This window comes from Xenopus laevis, chromosome 9_10S (assembly GCF_017654675.1).
Source record: "Xenopus laevis strain J_2021 chromosome 9_10S, Xenopus_laevis_v10.1, whole genome shotgun sequence".
NCBI classification, from domain to species: domain Eukaryota; kingdom Metazoa; phylum Chordata; class Amphibia; order Anura; family Pipidae; genus Xenopus; species Xenopus laevis.
Window position 1 is genome coordinate 40311498 of NC_054388.1, and position 13233 is coordinate 40324730.

Genomic DNA, 13233 nt, shown 5'->3' on the forward strand with positions numbered 1-13233 from the left:
TATTAAGGCAAGTCTTGTATCGCCTCACAATCTTGTTTGTGCACCAGACTGGAGGACCTGATGTCCATCCCCAGGCCCTGAGAACGGGGGAATGTGTGGAGAGCAGTGACACATAGGAAGTGCTGAATTGAAAGTGAACGAATTGTCTGCCCCGCCTCTATGCCCAGGGCATAGAGGAGGGGCAGACAATATTTGATTGACAGCCGAGATGTTTAAATGAGCTTACAACAGCTATGAATGCTTTAATAAAAAATAGAAATTGGATTTTGTATTTCATTTAAAAAGGACTTTTATTATACAGCATTTTGTGTGGGTGACAGGTCCACTTTAATTCCTTTGTTAGTAATAACATTCTGTCCAGCAGCATTCATGCAGTGGCAAACTGATGATGCATTATGCTGCCCATGTCTGCTTCACACATAACGTACATTAAGATGACCTATGGCTAAGGCACTTTTTTTGCACTTTGTACCCTTTGCCAACATTTGGAAATGAGCTCTTGCAAGCCTTCAAACATTCCCCTTTATAGTAAAAGGTATGCATATGAAAACTGGTACAGATACTCCACTGGGCTAAAGCCACCCAATTTGACACTAACTAATAGTAACCTGGTAACCTGGGACAGTGAGGAGTTAACAGCTGTCTGAGCAGCCTTTACACCTTCACAACATAATTTCAAACATTTGGGGCACATTTAATCTCAGTGCATGCAAGCAGGGGCGGATTTACATAATGGCAGCCCTAGGCCCGCTGACGTTCATCGCCCTCGTCCCCTCCCTTTTATTCTCGCAAATTTTCATCATTAGGACTGGAGAAATGGGGATTGGTGCATGGGAAATTTAAAGGAAAACTATAGCCCCAAAATGAATACTTGAGCAACAGATATATATATCATATTAAGTGGCATATTAAAGAATCTTATCAAACTGGAATATATGTTTAAGTAAATATTGCCCTTTTACATCTCTTGCCTTGAACCACCATTTTGTGATGGTCTCTGTGCTTCCTCAGAGATCACCTGACCAGAAATACTACAACTCTAAAGCTGGCCATTGACGTAAAGATCCATCTCCCGACCTGCCACTAACCATTCCGATCAAATAAAGTACAAAAGAACAGTAGATGAACAGCCGATGTTCTGCTCCTGACAGCAATCGTATGAAAGTTATGTCCGCATGAAGCTAGTGACAGTCTCCCACTGAAAATCATACAATCGGCAATACATGCAGAGATATTACCCGCAGCCGACAGAAAACTTTTAACCTGTCTGACCGACCAAACGACCGATCTCCGCCGGACGAAAAATGTCAGGACTCTCCACACACGGTCCGAAAATCGTACGAATCCTCGATTCGTATGATATGATCTTTGCGTCTATGGCCAGCTTAACTGTAACAGGAAGACATGTGGAAGCAAAAGACAGATCTAAGAAGTATAGTTTGTTTGGTTTGTTTCTGTGCACTGTGAATCCTACGATCCCAGGGGGCGGCCCTTATTTTTCAAAATGGCAGTTTTCTATTTATGATTACCCAATGGCACATACTACTAAAAAAGTATATTATTATGAAAATGGTTTATTTACACAAAGCAGTGTTTTAAATATGAGCTGTTTTATGTAGTGATGGGCGAATTTATTCACCAGGTGCGAATTTGCAGAATGTGCGCTGCCGTCCAGAAAAAGGGTGCCGGCGTCCAAAAACAAGACACCGGCGCGGTTTCGTGAATTTTTCGCCATTTCGCGGGAAATTTGTGAATTTTTCAACAAAGCGAAACGCCCCAAATTCGCCCATCACTAGTTTAATGCAATATCTTTTTATAGAGACCTACATTGTTTGAGGGGTATAGTTTTCCTTTAAAAAACATTTTATCTCTTGAGCATCCCCAGTGTGGGTGTGGTTGGGCAGCATTCTGGCCCCTAAAATCCTGCCGCCCTAAACCCGCATGCAAACAGCCCTGTAACCAACCTTTTCATATGATCATTCGGCAGCCTTAGTTTATAGGGGAATCTTTAGCAGCAGCATTCAAACCAAAGGTCCCATTTACTACTGGATGATAGGGTGTCCCCCATTCTGGTGAGCCCTGTACCTCAAGTACAGCCTGCAGTACTGTCACTATCCCTACTGGTATTCACCTAGAACTGCCTTTGTTCCTAGTGATGCCCCCCAGAACTGTCCCTATCTTTAGTGATACCCCAAAAGCTGCTCCTTCTCGTAATGATAACCCCAGGATTGCCCCGCCTCCTAGAGATAACATGAGGATTGCCCCGCCTCCAAGTGATAACATGAGGATTGCCCCGCCTCCTAGTGATAACATGAGGATTGCCCCGCCTCCTAGTGATAACATGAGGATTGCCCCGCCTCCTAGTGATAACCCCAGGACTGCCCCGCCTCCTAGTGATAACCCCAGGATTGCCCCGCCTCCTAGAGATAACATGAGGATTGCCCCGCCTCCTAATGATAACATGAGGATTGCCACGCCTCCTAGTGATAACATGAGGATTGCCCCGCCTCCTAGTGATAACATGAGGATTGCCCCGCCTCCTAGCGATAACCCCAGGATTGCCCGCCTCCTAGTGATTATCCTGATATCCCCCTGCTCCTCACGATAGCCCCAGTGCGACCGGCACCCACCAATTTCTCTTCTCCTGTGGGTCCTCTCGGGGCTGCCATCCAGGATGTAGGTGATGGCCTCGGGATTGAAGGAGGCGGCGGCCCTCTCCCTGCTTAAATCTGGGTTCATTCTCTTGTCTGTCCGGCTGGAATAAGCAACTCAGACCTTCGGCCTCACTAGTGACAGCTAAACCCCGCCCCTCCCGACCACAAGACGGAAAAGGGCGGCGATCTAGCGGGAACCCGTCCCCCAGACTACAACTCCCAGCAGGCCCCGCGGTGGGCGTGGCCATATCAGTGACCAAGTAGGAAATAAGCAAAAGTCACGGCGGGATGATTAGATTCGAGTGTCATAAGTGCGAATTTATAGGGTAAAGGAACGAGTTTCTGAGTGAGTGTTGCAGCAGCAGCAGCGGGTGATTGAGGGGCAGGTATTGAGTGTATGCTGACAGGCAGTAGCTGCTTCTGAGTGAGTGCGGTCTCATTGGGGAGCCAATGCGGCGTTATCCCTGAGTGAGTGTGAGAGAGGCTGGTACTGAGGCTGCACCACTGGAGTGTGGGAGACTGGTACTGCGTGTACGGAAAGCATTGTAGGACATCGTCAGGGGAAATCGTTGTGGTGCTATCCTAAGCAAGAGGAATGTGACATTGCATGCTTTTTTACTCAGCCATGCTCTGAAACTGATGTCACTCCTCCCTCCTCATCTATCCGTCCTGGGTCCTAGCTTCTCCCTCCTCAGTCGTCAGCTGTTGCTCCTCACTCCTCAGGGTGCGCATATTCAGCCCTGCGCCCTGATTATAGTTACTTGTTCTTGCCAATTGTTTTAGCCAATAGGCATTTTAGTTTTTTTTTAATTGCAGCAGTCAAATTCGAGCTACAGCTGACGGCAGATGGGTGAGGAACGAGGACCCAGGTCGGATGGCTGAGGAGTGAGGAGCAGGACAGCTGAGAAGGGAGGAGCGAGGTGTGACGTCTGCTTTGAGGAGGGTTGAGTTGAAAAGCAGGCGACATTGCATTCCTCTAGCATAGGAAATTGCATACAGGAGATGGATTTCCCCTGACAATGTCCTAATATGCGTCCCTTATGCAGGGTGTTATATGGAATTTGCACCCTGCATCCCCATGCACAGAGTGGCTTTGGGGTAACTACTGGGCGCATCTTTAGAGGCACAGATCTTCATTACTAAAGGGATATGGTGGCTTTGGGATGGTACAGGAGACACATAAGGTGCAGCCTTTGACCCGTAGTTCTCATAAAGCCCTTAGTATTGCACCCCCAGGCCTCACATAGCATATATAGTAGTATATATTTTGGGCTGCTGAATATGGCAGTGCTGACATGTACAGTAACTGATATGCTAATTAGGTGCCTTCTGATTGGCTGCACAGCAGGACCATCGCCATGGAGTCATCTTGTGATGTCATCAACCAAGTTAACCTTAGGGCCAGAAATGACAGTTTTTTCAGTTGTGGCTTTGCAGTCAGAAGAGAAGGAGCATTTTTCAGTTTTGGCTTTGCAGTCAGAAGAGAAGGAGAATTTTCAGTTTTGGATTTGCAGTCAGAAGAGAAGGAGAATTTTCTTTGGAGAATATTTTATTGGTTTTAGGGCGACGCAAGACATGGGAAATTACATCTCTACGTTCGTAGACCCCATCGTTGGCCTTAGAAGGAGAAGATTTCAGGCTCCATCAAAGTAAGAGAGTGGATAAAATATTGTAGATCTAGCCAGGAGAGGTGTCATTCATATTGGGCTTAAGCTGTATGGGAGCTCATATTAACTTGGTTTGGGAATGAGGGTCTGGAGCGCAGGGTCTGCTTCCTCTATAGTCACACTAGTGAGAGTTTGTGTGCCCACTGCAATCTATTGGCAGAGCATGAGTGGGGGGTGTAGTTTTCTGTTCATGGGTCTGGGGAGGTTTCTATGCAGGAAGGGGGCCCTGTTGGGAATCTCAGCATTACTCTCACTCTCCTCTCTCACATATTCCCTATATTTTGTATGATTGCCTGTTCATAGATAGCAAACAAGCCAAGCTGTTATGTCTCTGCCTGACTCAACATGGCTGAAGGGAGCTCCAACTGTCACTGCAAAAGTCAGTTGGTCCTCCAGCCTGTGCTTGCAAAGGGGCTTCAGATAACTAATAAGTCTGTAGATAGACAGATATACACACACAAATGCATTTCTCAAAGTAATTTCATGCAGCGGTGTATTTCTTTTTTTGCTATTGCTATTACATTTGGCAGTTGACTATAGCTTATAGTTCAACTGCAGAGACCCTAATGCATTGATTGCTTGCAGATTCCCATGTGCACTCAGCGTGGGTTACAAATGAATGTAAGGGGCAGAAATCACATTAGTATACTGTGCTCACTCCCCAATGAAACATGGGCAAAGAAACATTCCTAACAACAGATGGTATATATCCACCTGATTTGCATATTCATTCTCCCATGATGCACTGGCCCTAAATCAGCCAATGTGCCACATCTTTTTTTAAATGTAGCCCCTTGTGCTCTTTTGTTGCCAAATCATGATTCCTAATTTGGAAATATCATGTTGCTTATACCCTGATGCACTGATTCACATGTTGTATTGCTACCCATGTTGAAAGTTGGTTCAGTTATAAATGGCTGCCAATCGAGCCAAGCTGTTATGCTCTCTGCCTGACTCAACATGGCTGAAGGGAGCTCCAACTGTCACTGCAAAAGTCAGTTGCTCCTCCTTCCTGTGCTTGCAAAGGGGCTTCATATAACTAATAAGTCTGCAGATATACGCACACAGATTTCTCAAAATCATTTCATGCAGAGGTGTATTTCCTTTTGCTGTTGCTATTACATTTGGCAGTTGGCTGTAGCTTCAAGATTCACATGTTGTATTGCTACCCATGTTGGAAATGGCAGTTGGTTGGTTCAGTTATAAATGGCTGCCTGGGTGGTGGGCACTGCCAGTTGAGTACCATGTGGATTTTTATGGACATGCAAACTTTAATAAAGATAAATTCGTTATTTTCATTGAGCCTGTCAATGTTGGAATCGAGTGTCTTCTCTGTTCTGTATCCATTAGTACAATGTGGCCCCAATAAAAGAAAACACAATACTCTATAGCAGGGGTGGCCAAAAGGTAGATCAGGATCTGCCTGTAGCCCTTTAGCTGGGGATCAAAGAGCTGAAGACACTGTCGCAAGACACAGTTTGTCTAAATCCCCCTCCTATTTCATGTTTTTATTCAGATATTTATCATGATACAGTTACATAAGTAATAATTGTTTGTTGAATATAGCAACATACATTTTCTCATAAATCAATATTTAAGTAATATTTTCCATGGAACATAATGCCAACAATGCTTTTATGGATGTAGATCATAATGGGACATCATCACTAAAAGTAGACCTCACATTAGTAAAGAATGGGCACTTCTGCTCTATAGTACTAAGAGTTTATGTAAAAGTGAACAAGCCCTTTATGAATTCATATATATGATTTAAGTGACCAGACTTATGACCCAAGGGGTGAACTGGAATCACTAGTGTTCTGCATCCCTGTTTCTGTGTCCCTGTATTAGTGTTTCTCATAGACATTTCCTCTCATATATATTATTTCTTTAACCATGAGCTCACTGCTTTTATCTTTTCTTCCTAGATCTTCTCAAAAACATCCAGCGAGACATCGCAGCAGGTAGGTCATTTTTCACTATTACTGCTTTCAATTGCCAATGTCTTTCAGATTCAGCATGTGCATAATGTCTCCCCACTGCTTATGGTTACGTGTTTTATGCCGAACTAATCATTTTTATTAATAACACCACATGGTCAAACTGATACTGTTACATAATTCTAGTGATCTGAATGCTTTCTAAGGTACAGATCCAGATTATAGTTTTCGTGCACACAATATGCCTGGCTGGTGCAATGCTATAATGTGCAAAGATGCAAAGACTTGCGCCTATAACAAACAAGGGAAAGTTGTGCTCACCACTAATTTTTAAAACCATTAGGCGGGGTGCAATGAGGCTGTTGACCACAAAATACATATAGACACATACAAGAGTCCTCTGCACTCAACCCATTATCAATATATTTAAGACAGAGACATTTTGTGCATACTGCTACTCAAAAATGCCTTACCCTTTAAACAAAACAGGGATTGTTTGTCCATATATTGCAATATATTAAGCTGGTCAACTACGTCAAAGTCATCCCATATCTGGCCAGTCCTATGCTCAATTTTCATCTGATTCATTAAGAATTCTATTGCCTCATTATACATTTCTCCTAGTCAGCTTGGGGACACAGGGACCATGGGTATAGCTAGTACCACTAGGAGGCAGGACACAACCCTAAAACAGAACTGACTCCTCCTTCACTGGCTATACCCCCAGTAGGCGGAGCTTAGGTCAGTTTGAGTTGTGTCCTCAGGAGGTTAGGTGAAGGTTCAGTCTGACAACTCAACGGCTGTGGCCTAGATCAACCACCAAGGTGGTACAAGAAGCAGGGGAGCGCTCAACGAGATAAAGCTTATCTTTCGATGGGCGAAGTTCAGCAGGTTCACTTGTCGGCCATCTACATCCCGGGGTTGCTGATTGGGAAGTGGACTTTCTCAGCCGTCAGTCCCTAGACCCGGGCGAGTGGTCTCTAAACGACGACATCTTCCAGGAGTTAACGCCAAAGTGGGGCATCCCCAGAAGTAGACCTCATGGCGACCAGACACAACAGGAAGGTTCCACAGTTCCTGGCTCGCTACAGAGATCCCCTGGCTCACAACGTCTATGCCATCACGGCTCCCTGGCCTTTCGGCTGGCGTACGCCTTTCCACCTCTGCCACTCATTCCCAGAAAGCTCAGAAAGCTTCAGAGAAAGGACCACCCTCATTCTGATTGCTCCAAGGTGGCCCCGACGGGCTTGGTTCTTGGATCTCCTCAACCTATCCGTGGCAGAACCATGGATCTTACCGCCAATTCCAGACCTTCTCACCCAGGGATCGATCCGGCACCCAAACCTAGGAAACCTCTCCTTAACGGCATGGCTCTTGAGACCGAAATCCTGACCCAAAAGGGTTTTTCCACAGCGGTTGCACACACTATGTGTGCGGCACGGAAACCGATATCAGCCAAGGCGTACTATAGAGTTTGGTCCACCTACCGCCAGTGGTGCTCTAAATCCAGGGCACCGTTCCGGACCTTGTCCATCCCACACATCCTGGAGTTCCTGCAAGTCGGTCTCCTCCATGGGCTGTCCTTAGGATCTCTGAAATCGCAGATCTCTGCCCTTTCAGTTCTCTTCCAGAAACGGCTCGCTCTCCTTCCAGATGTCAAGACATTCATGCAGGGAGTAGCTCATGTGGCTCCGCCAGTTCGCGCACCTGTTCCCGTGTGGGACCTTACCTTGGTTTTACATGCTCTTCAACTGCCTCCTTTTGAGCCTTTAGCATCTGTGACTCTCCAGTGGCTCACCTGGAAAGCCGTTTTCCTGCTAGCCATCGCCTCTGCGAGACGTGTCTCTGAACTCAGTGCCCTATCCTGTCAAGCTCCTTACCTTGTCTTCCATCACGACAGGGCTGTTCTTTCGCACTATTCCATCCTTCCTGCCGAAGGTCATCTCGGAATTTCACCTGAACCAGGAAATTGTTGTGCCATCCTTTTGTCCGGCTCCAGCAAATCCTAAGGAACAAGCCTTGCACACCCTGGATCCCGTGAGAGCCTTGAAATTCTATCTGCATAGGGTTCAGGACATCCGTAAGTCCGATGCGCTGTTGGTGATCCCTTCTGGACCTCGCCAGGGTACCCCGGCTTCCAAGCAGAACATTTCTAGATGGATCAAACAAGCTATCCAAAGAGCTTATACAGCAAAGGGGAAGGATCCCCACATCAGAGTCATGGCTCATTCCACCAGGGGTGTGAGTACTTCCTGGGTGTTCCGTAACCAGGTTTCGGCTGAACAGCTGTGCAAGGCAAGCACGTGGACCTCCGTCCAATTCATTCTCCAAATTTTACCACTTTGATACCTTTGCGGCATCTGACACTCGCTTCGGCAGACGGGTTGCTGCAGGCCGCGGTGGCTTCTTCTTAGGCCTCTTATGCCCACCCGGTTTCTGGGGACAGCTTTGGTACGTCCCATGGTCCCCTGTGTCCCCCAAGCTGACTAGGAGAAAAGGAGATTTTGGTTTACTTACCGTTAAATCTCTTTCTCTTCAGTCACTTGGGGGACACAGGGCTTCCCTCCTGGACTGAGGCCTTCACTTCCGTTAGATATGTTATGGTTACTAAGTTGTTTATGGTTGTTCATTACTATTGCTTTTGTTTATTCCTGTTGACTTTGGTACAAACTGACCTAAGCTCCGCTACTGGGGGTATAGCCAGTGAAGGAGGAGTCAGTTCTGTTTTAGGGTTGTGTCCTGCCTCCTAGTGGTACTAGCTATACCCATGGTCCCTGCGTCCCCCAAGTGACTGAAGAGAAAGAGATTTAACGGTACGTAAACAAAATCTCCTTTTTACAAAAGGGACTAGTTTTACCTGCAACTTACTAGCCTGCTTTCAAAGTAAAACTCCCAAACTTGGCTGCCCTTTTATTAGACACCAGTGGGGATCACCTGACTATAGCTGGGAAGGGTGGGAGGCTACAACATGGAGCTGGTCACTGCTCCTGTATAACTATAACAAACGAGGGAAAGTTGTGCTCACCATATTTTTAAAACCATTAGGCGGGGGTGCAATGAGGCTGTGACCACAAAATACATATAGACAATTACAAGAGTCCTCTGCACTCAACCCCATTATCAATATATTTAGACAGCGAACATTTTGTGCATACTGCTACTGAAAAATGCCTTATCCTTTTTAAAAAAAAACAGGGATTGTTTGTCCATATATTGCAATATATTTAAGCTGGCCAACTACGTCAAAGTCATCCCTTATCTGGCCAGTCCTATGCTCAGTTTTCATCTGATTCATTAAGAATTCTATTGCTTCATTATACATTTTACAAAAGGGACTAGGTTTACCTACAACTTACTTGATGCTTTCAAAGTAAAACTAAAGACTTGCCCTGTCTCTGTCGGCTGCAGTGTAGCAAATTGCATCATATTGAACACCTCTTCCACATAAGGAGTGAGAATGTGGGAACATAATATGCGCTAGATCCTTTTACAGTGCTCCTTGAACCTGTGAGCGCCGCATTCTGCACCATTAAAGGGGCAGCTGGCACAAGAGTACAGAATACTGCTGTCCTGTATCAGTGTCAGGTACAAGGCCTGACATTACACAGTGTACACAGTCAGACAGCCGTAGGCTGGGCCTAGTCCAAGGGAGAGAGCAGATTGTTGCTGGGACCACCAATTTTCCATATTTATTTGGGGGTTAGGGATCCCTATAAAGATTTATCTCTAGGCCCTAGTGGCCAAATGGTTTTATCAGTGGTTTATATCAAAGCTATGTGCCCATTTGTGTTGCACCCCCAGTTACAAAATACCACTAATGAATTGGTCTTTCCTCATTAGCGCTCAAAAGCAGAATTTGGGTTGGCCGGACCAACGGCGGGGAGCCAAAGAGATGGATAGAGCCCGGATACCAATGGACCACAGGCGAGACCATCTTATTCCAGGTATGTGCTGCAATATTAGTACATAATAACATATTTTGCAGCTGTTGGTGTTACTGTTTCCTAAAGCATTATAGTACATTCTAGATATAGCATGTGTTTTGTGTGGCTCATCAAAATGCAGAGGTAACTGGTATACGAGTATGTGATTAGTATTTATAAGGTTCATTTACTACATGCAGGGCAGGGTGCAAAGTGCAACAAAATTAATTCTCTGGGTTTTGCACTTTGCACCCTGCCCATCCCTTAACATAAGGAAAATTGCTGTAGGTCTCTGCGCGCCAAGACATAGAGCAGAGACTTGCAGCTGCCCCTATGAATACAGTGCTGTTTGTTTGGCAGCAGTGTATTTATGAACGGGTGGGAGGCATTTCGGCAGACTCACTTCTTACTCTTTTCCTGTATTTGGGTGTGCAGGTTGGAGGAGCAGCTGAAGGCACAGTCCTGAAAAAGGGCTCTGTAAGGACAGGACTGCCCTGCACCTGCAACCTCTGCTCTCTGCACCTCCAACAGTTTCAAACAATTTATAGGCCCACCCCAGAAGCGGGCCTGAACAGGCCAGTCACCCTAGGCAACCCGACCGGTCCACGGCGACCACCAGGTGCGCATGTGCCTAAAACAAGTTCTGTGCTTATGTGCCAGAGCAGGGACTAGGGAAGCAAATAAGGTACATGCCTGGTGCCCCCCCAGCTTTTAGCCCCAGGCACGTGCCCTACTTTGCCTACCCCTAGTTCTGGCCTGGCCCACCCGTACCTCCTTCCAATAGAAGTACACTATTGTGTACTCCTTCCAATAGCCATTGAGAGGATTGCTAAATACATCTTTGGTATTAAAAGAGTCTCTTAACACATACCTCCTGACTGTGGAACACTAGGGTGGATAAGAAGAAAGGTCTTGCCTATATTTATATGCTGGTCAGAGCTCATCAGAGAAACCTGAAGTACAGGTTCTCTTCTGAACCCCATAAATGTATTTAAACCCCTGAAATATAACCTGGTTTCTCTTTTTCAGCCTGTACTCCACCTCACACTTCACGAGGAGCATGAAGACGCACAGCTCCACCTGTGTCCTCCCTTGCTGTTTCCAATGGAGGAGCAGAAGAAAAAGATGACCTCTGGCAGTTATTGGGCTAAGTGTGCCCCCTATGGGGCCACCAATAAGGTGAGTCGATGGCACAGATTAGGTTCAGAGGGAACACAGGGCAGTGGCTTCCACCACTCTTGACTGCCTTCCCCAGCTGCCCTTATCACTTAATCGCTAAATGCCAGCTGGGCATCAACACAGCAGGTCCAGTGAGTTCACAGATTCATCCACCTGAGCATCAGAGGATTGGCAAATGTGATGCATCAGTATGTGCGAAATGACACTGCACTCTATCGCTAGAAGATGTGCCTGTGACTACTACCTCAGAAGAAGTTAGCATTTGCCAGCATAGCCATAGCAATACAATTAGACGAGTTTCCTTCTCCTTTAACCTGCAGCTCACCAAGGCAAAGAGATTCATCCTGAGATTATTGGGCAAATGTCTGTATCTGGACAAGCTCTGATATAAATGGCACACACAGAAGAAAGAAAAGCAGTAGCAGTTTGTTTCCCCACTTTACCCTGTAATTTACTACAGTGTAAATACTGAAAATAGCAAATCTATTTACCATATATTGTAGCTGCAGCAAGTTACAGGTCTGAACCAATATCACGTTTCTCCAGGAGGGGAGCTGACTACTGCTTCATTGTTGTAATGGTATGTGTAGTCAGGACTGGCAGTGCAACGAATAAATACATGTATTGCTTTCAGTGCAATTACATTTATAACTTATGGAACCCAAAATTGCAATTATCTTATATAGAAAAAAAGAATTTCAAAGAAATTTGCTTTCATTATGCTGCATTTGGGTTTAAATTCCCTTTATAGAGGATCAGTGAGTAGTTAGTGCATCCCAGCTAATTGCATGTTATTTTTGCAGCATTTCTGAGTTTTCATCTTAAATTTTACCCTTTAGCCACAAAATATGTACCTCTTTTGCATTAGGCAGCACTCGGCATAGATCCTTAACTAACGATGTCTTTTATTACAGACCGATGGACCCTGACGGCAACACTGCCACGTTTAGGATGCCAGACTACTGGCAACCCATTGAGATCTTGTAAGTATTTTCTCTTACGTAACATAGGAAATCTACTGCTAAAGCGAGTCTGCTGCTAATGTGATGGTTGCGGGAATCCATTAGACTTTATCCAGATCCCTTAGAAATAAAGAGCCCAGTGGTCAACAAAAAGAAAATCAGCTCATGTGGCCCGCTGTGAAGGCACGACTCATTACTGTTATACAGATGCTGAAACCTTTGGGCTAGGGTTTAGTTCTCCTTTAAAGGAATTATGCACAGACAACTATGAGATCTCTCAGGCTCTGGTCGAGACATTCCTGTTTATTATAGTAACTGCCGAGATGCAGATCTTAATGTGCCCATTGGTGTTGCTGTACAGATTAAGATCTCTCTGCATAGTGGTGTAGCTACCAATGGTGCAGGACATTGTACAAGAGCTCACACTCCACAGGGTTTATCAGGAAGGGCAGAGGAAGGTATTGGTGCCCAGGGGATTGGATGGTAGTAGGGTCAGTTCAGAGGGTGGGGGTAGGTGAAGATTCTGCACCCAGATGTGCCTAGTTATGTTTACTGTAATGCACATGTTCTCTAACTTTGTACATCCATAAATGTATTTAAAGCCCTGAAATGTAACCCATTTTCTTTCCCCCTTTTCCACAGTCCTCTACCTGAGAGGGAAAGACCTCGGCGTCAGGAGCCGGTTCCTCCATCAGCCTTCGAAACTCATGGTGATACAGAAGTACTTGAGAATGGAAAGGTTAGGTTTTTCCTAAGCCAGTAAAATAGCAATCTACTTACCAGATTTTGTAGCTGCAAATTGCCAGTACTAAACCAGTACAGGAAAGTCCCTCCATTAATTAACATTTGAACTTACAAACAACTCACACTTACAAACAGAGGCTATTACAATAACATACTGGTGGTTT

The 13233-nt window shown here is 45.4% G+C and overlaps 1 protein-coding gene and 1 pseudogene across 1 annotated transcript; one reads left to right on the forward strand and one right to left on the reverse strand.

Annotated features, from left to right (window-relative positions):
- LOC108705774 overlaps nucleotides 1–2896 on the reverse strand; it is a 37620-nt pseudogene extending 34724 nt beyond the window's left edge.
- A 10-nt stretch (nucleotides 2897–2906) lies between these two features.
- LOC121398785 lies at nucleotides 2907–13080 on the forward strand. The gene is made up of 5 exons (XM_041578086.1): nucleotides 2907–2980; nucleotides 3977–4303; nucleotides 6250–6285; nucleotides 10102–10205; nucleotides 12968–13080. The coding sequence occupies exons 1-5, from the start codon at nucleotides 2943–2945 to the stop codon at nucleotides 13078–13080; spliced, it is 618 nt and encodes a 205-aa protein (XP_041434020.1). The 5' UTR covers nucleotides 2907–2942.
- Nucleotides 13081–13233: the final 153 nt, after the last annotated feature.

Coding starts and splice junctions, on each gene's coding strand:
- LOC121398785 (XM_041578086.1), top strand. CDS start 2,943: ATGATTAGATTCGAGTGTCATAAGTGCGAATTTATAGG. Junction 4,304..6,249: donor AGATTTCAGGCTCCATCAAA/GTAAGAGAGTGG, acceptor TTTTCTTCCTAG/ATCTTCTCAAAAACATCCAG. Junction 6,286..10,101: donor CCAGCGAGACATCGCAGCAG/GTAGGTCATTTT, acceptor TTTCCTCATTAG/CGCTCAAAAGCAGAATTTGG.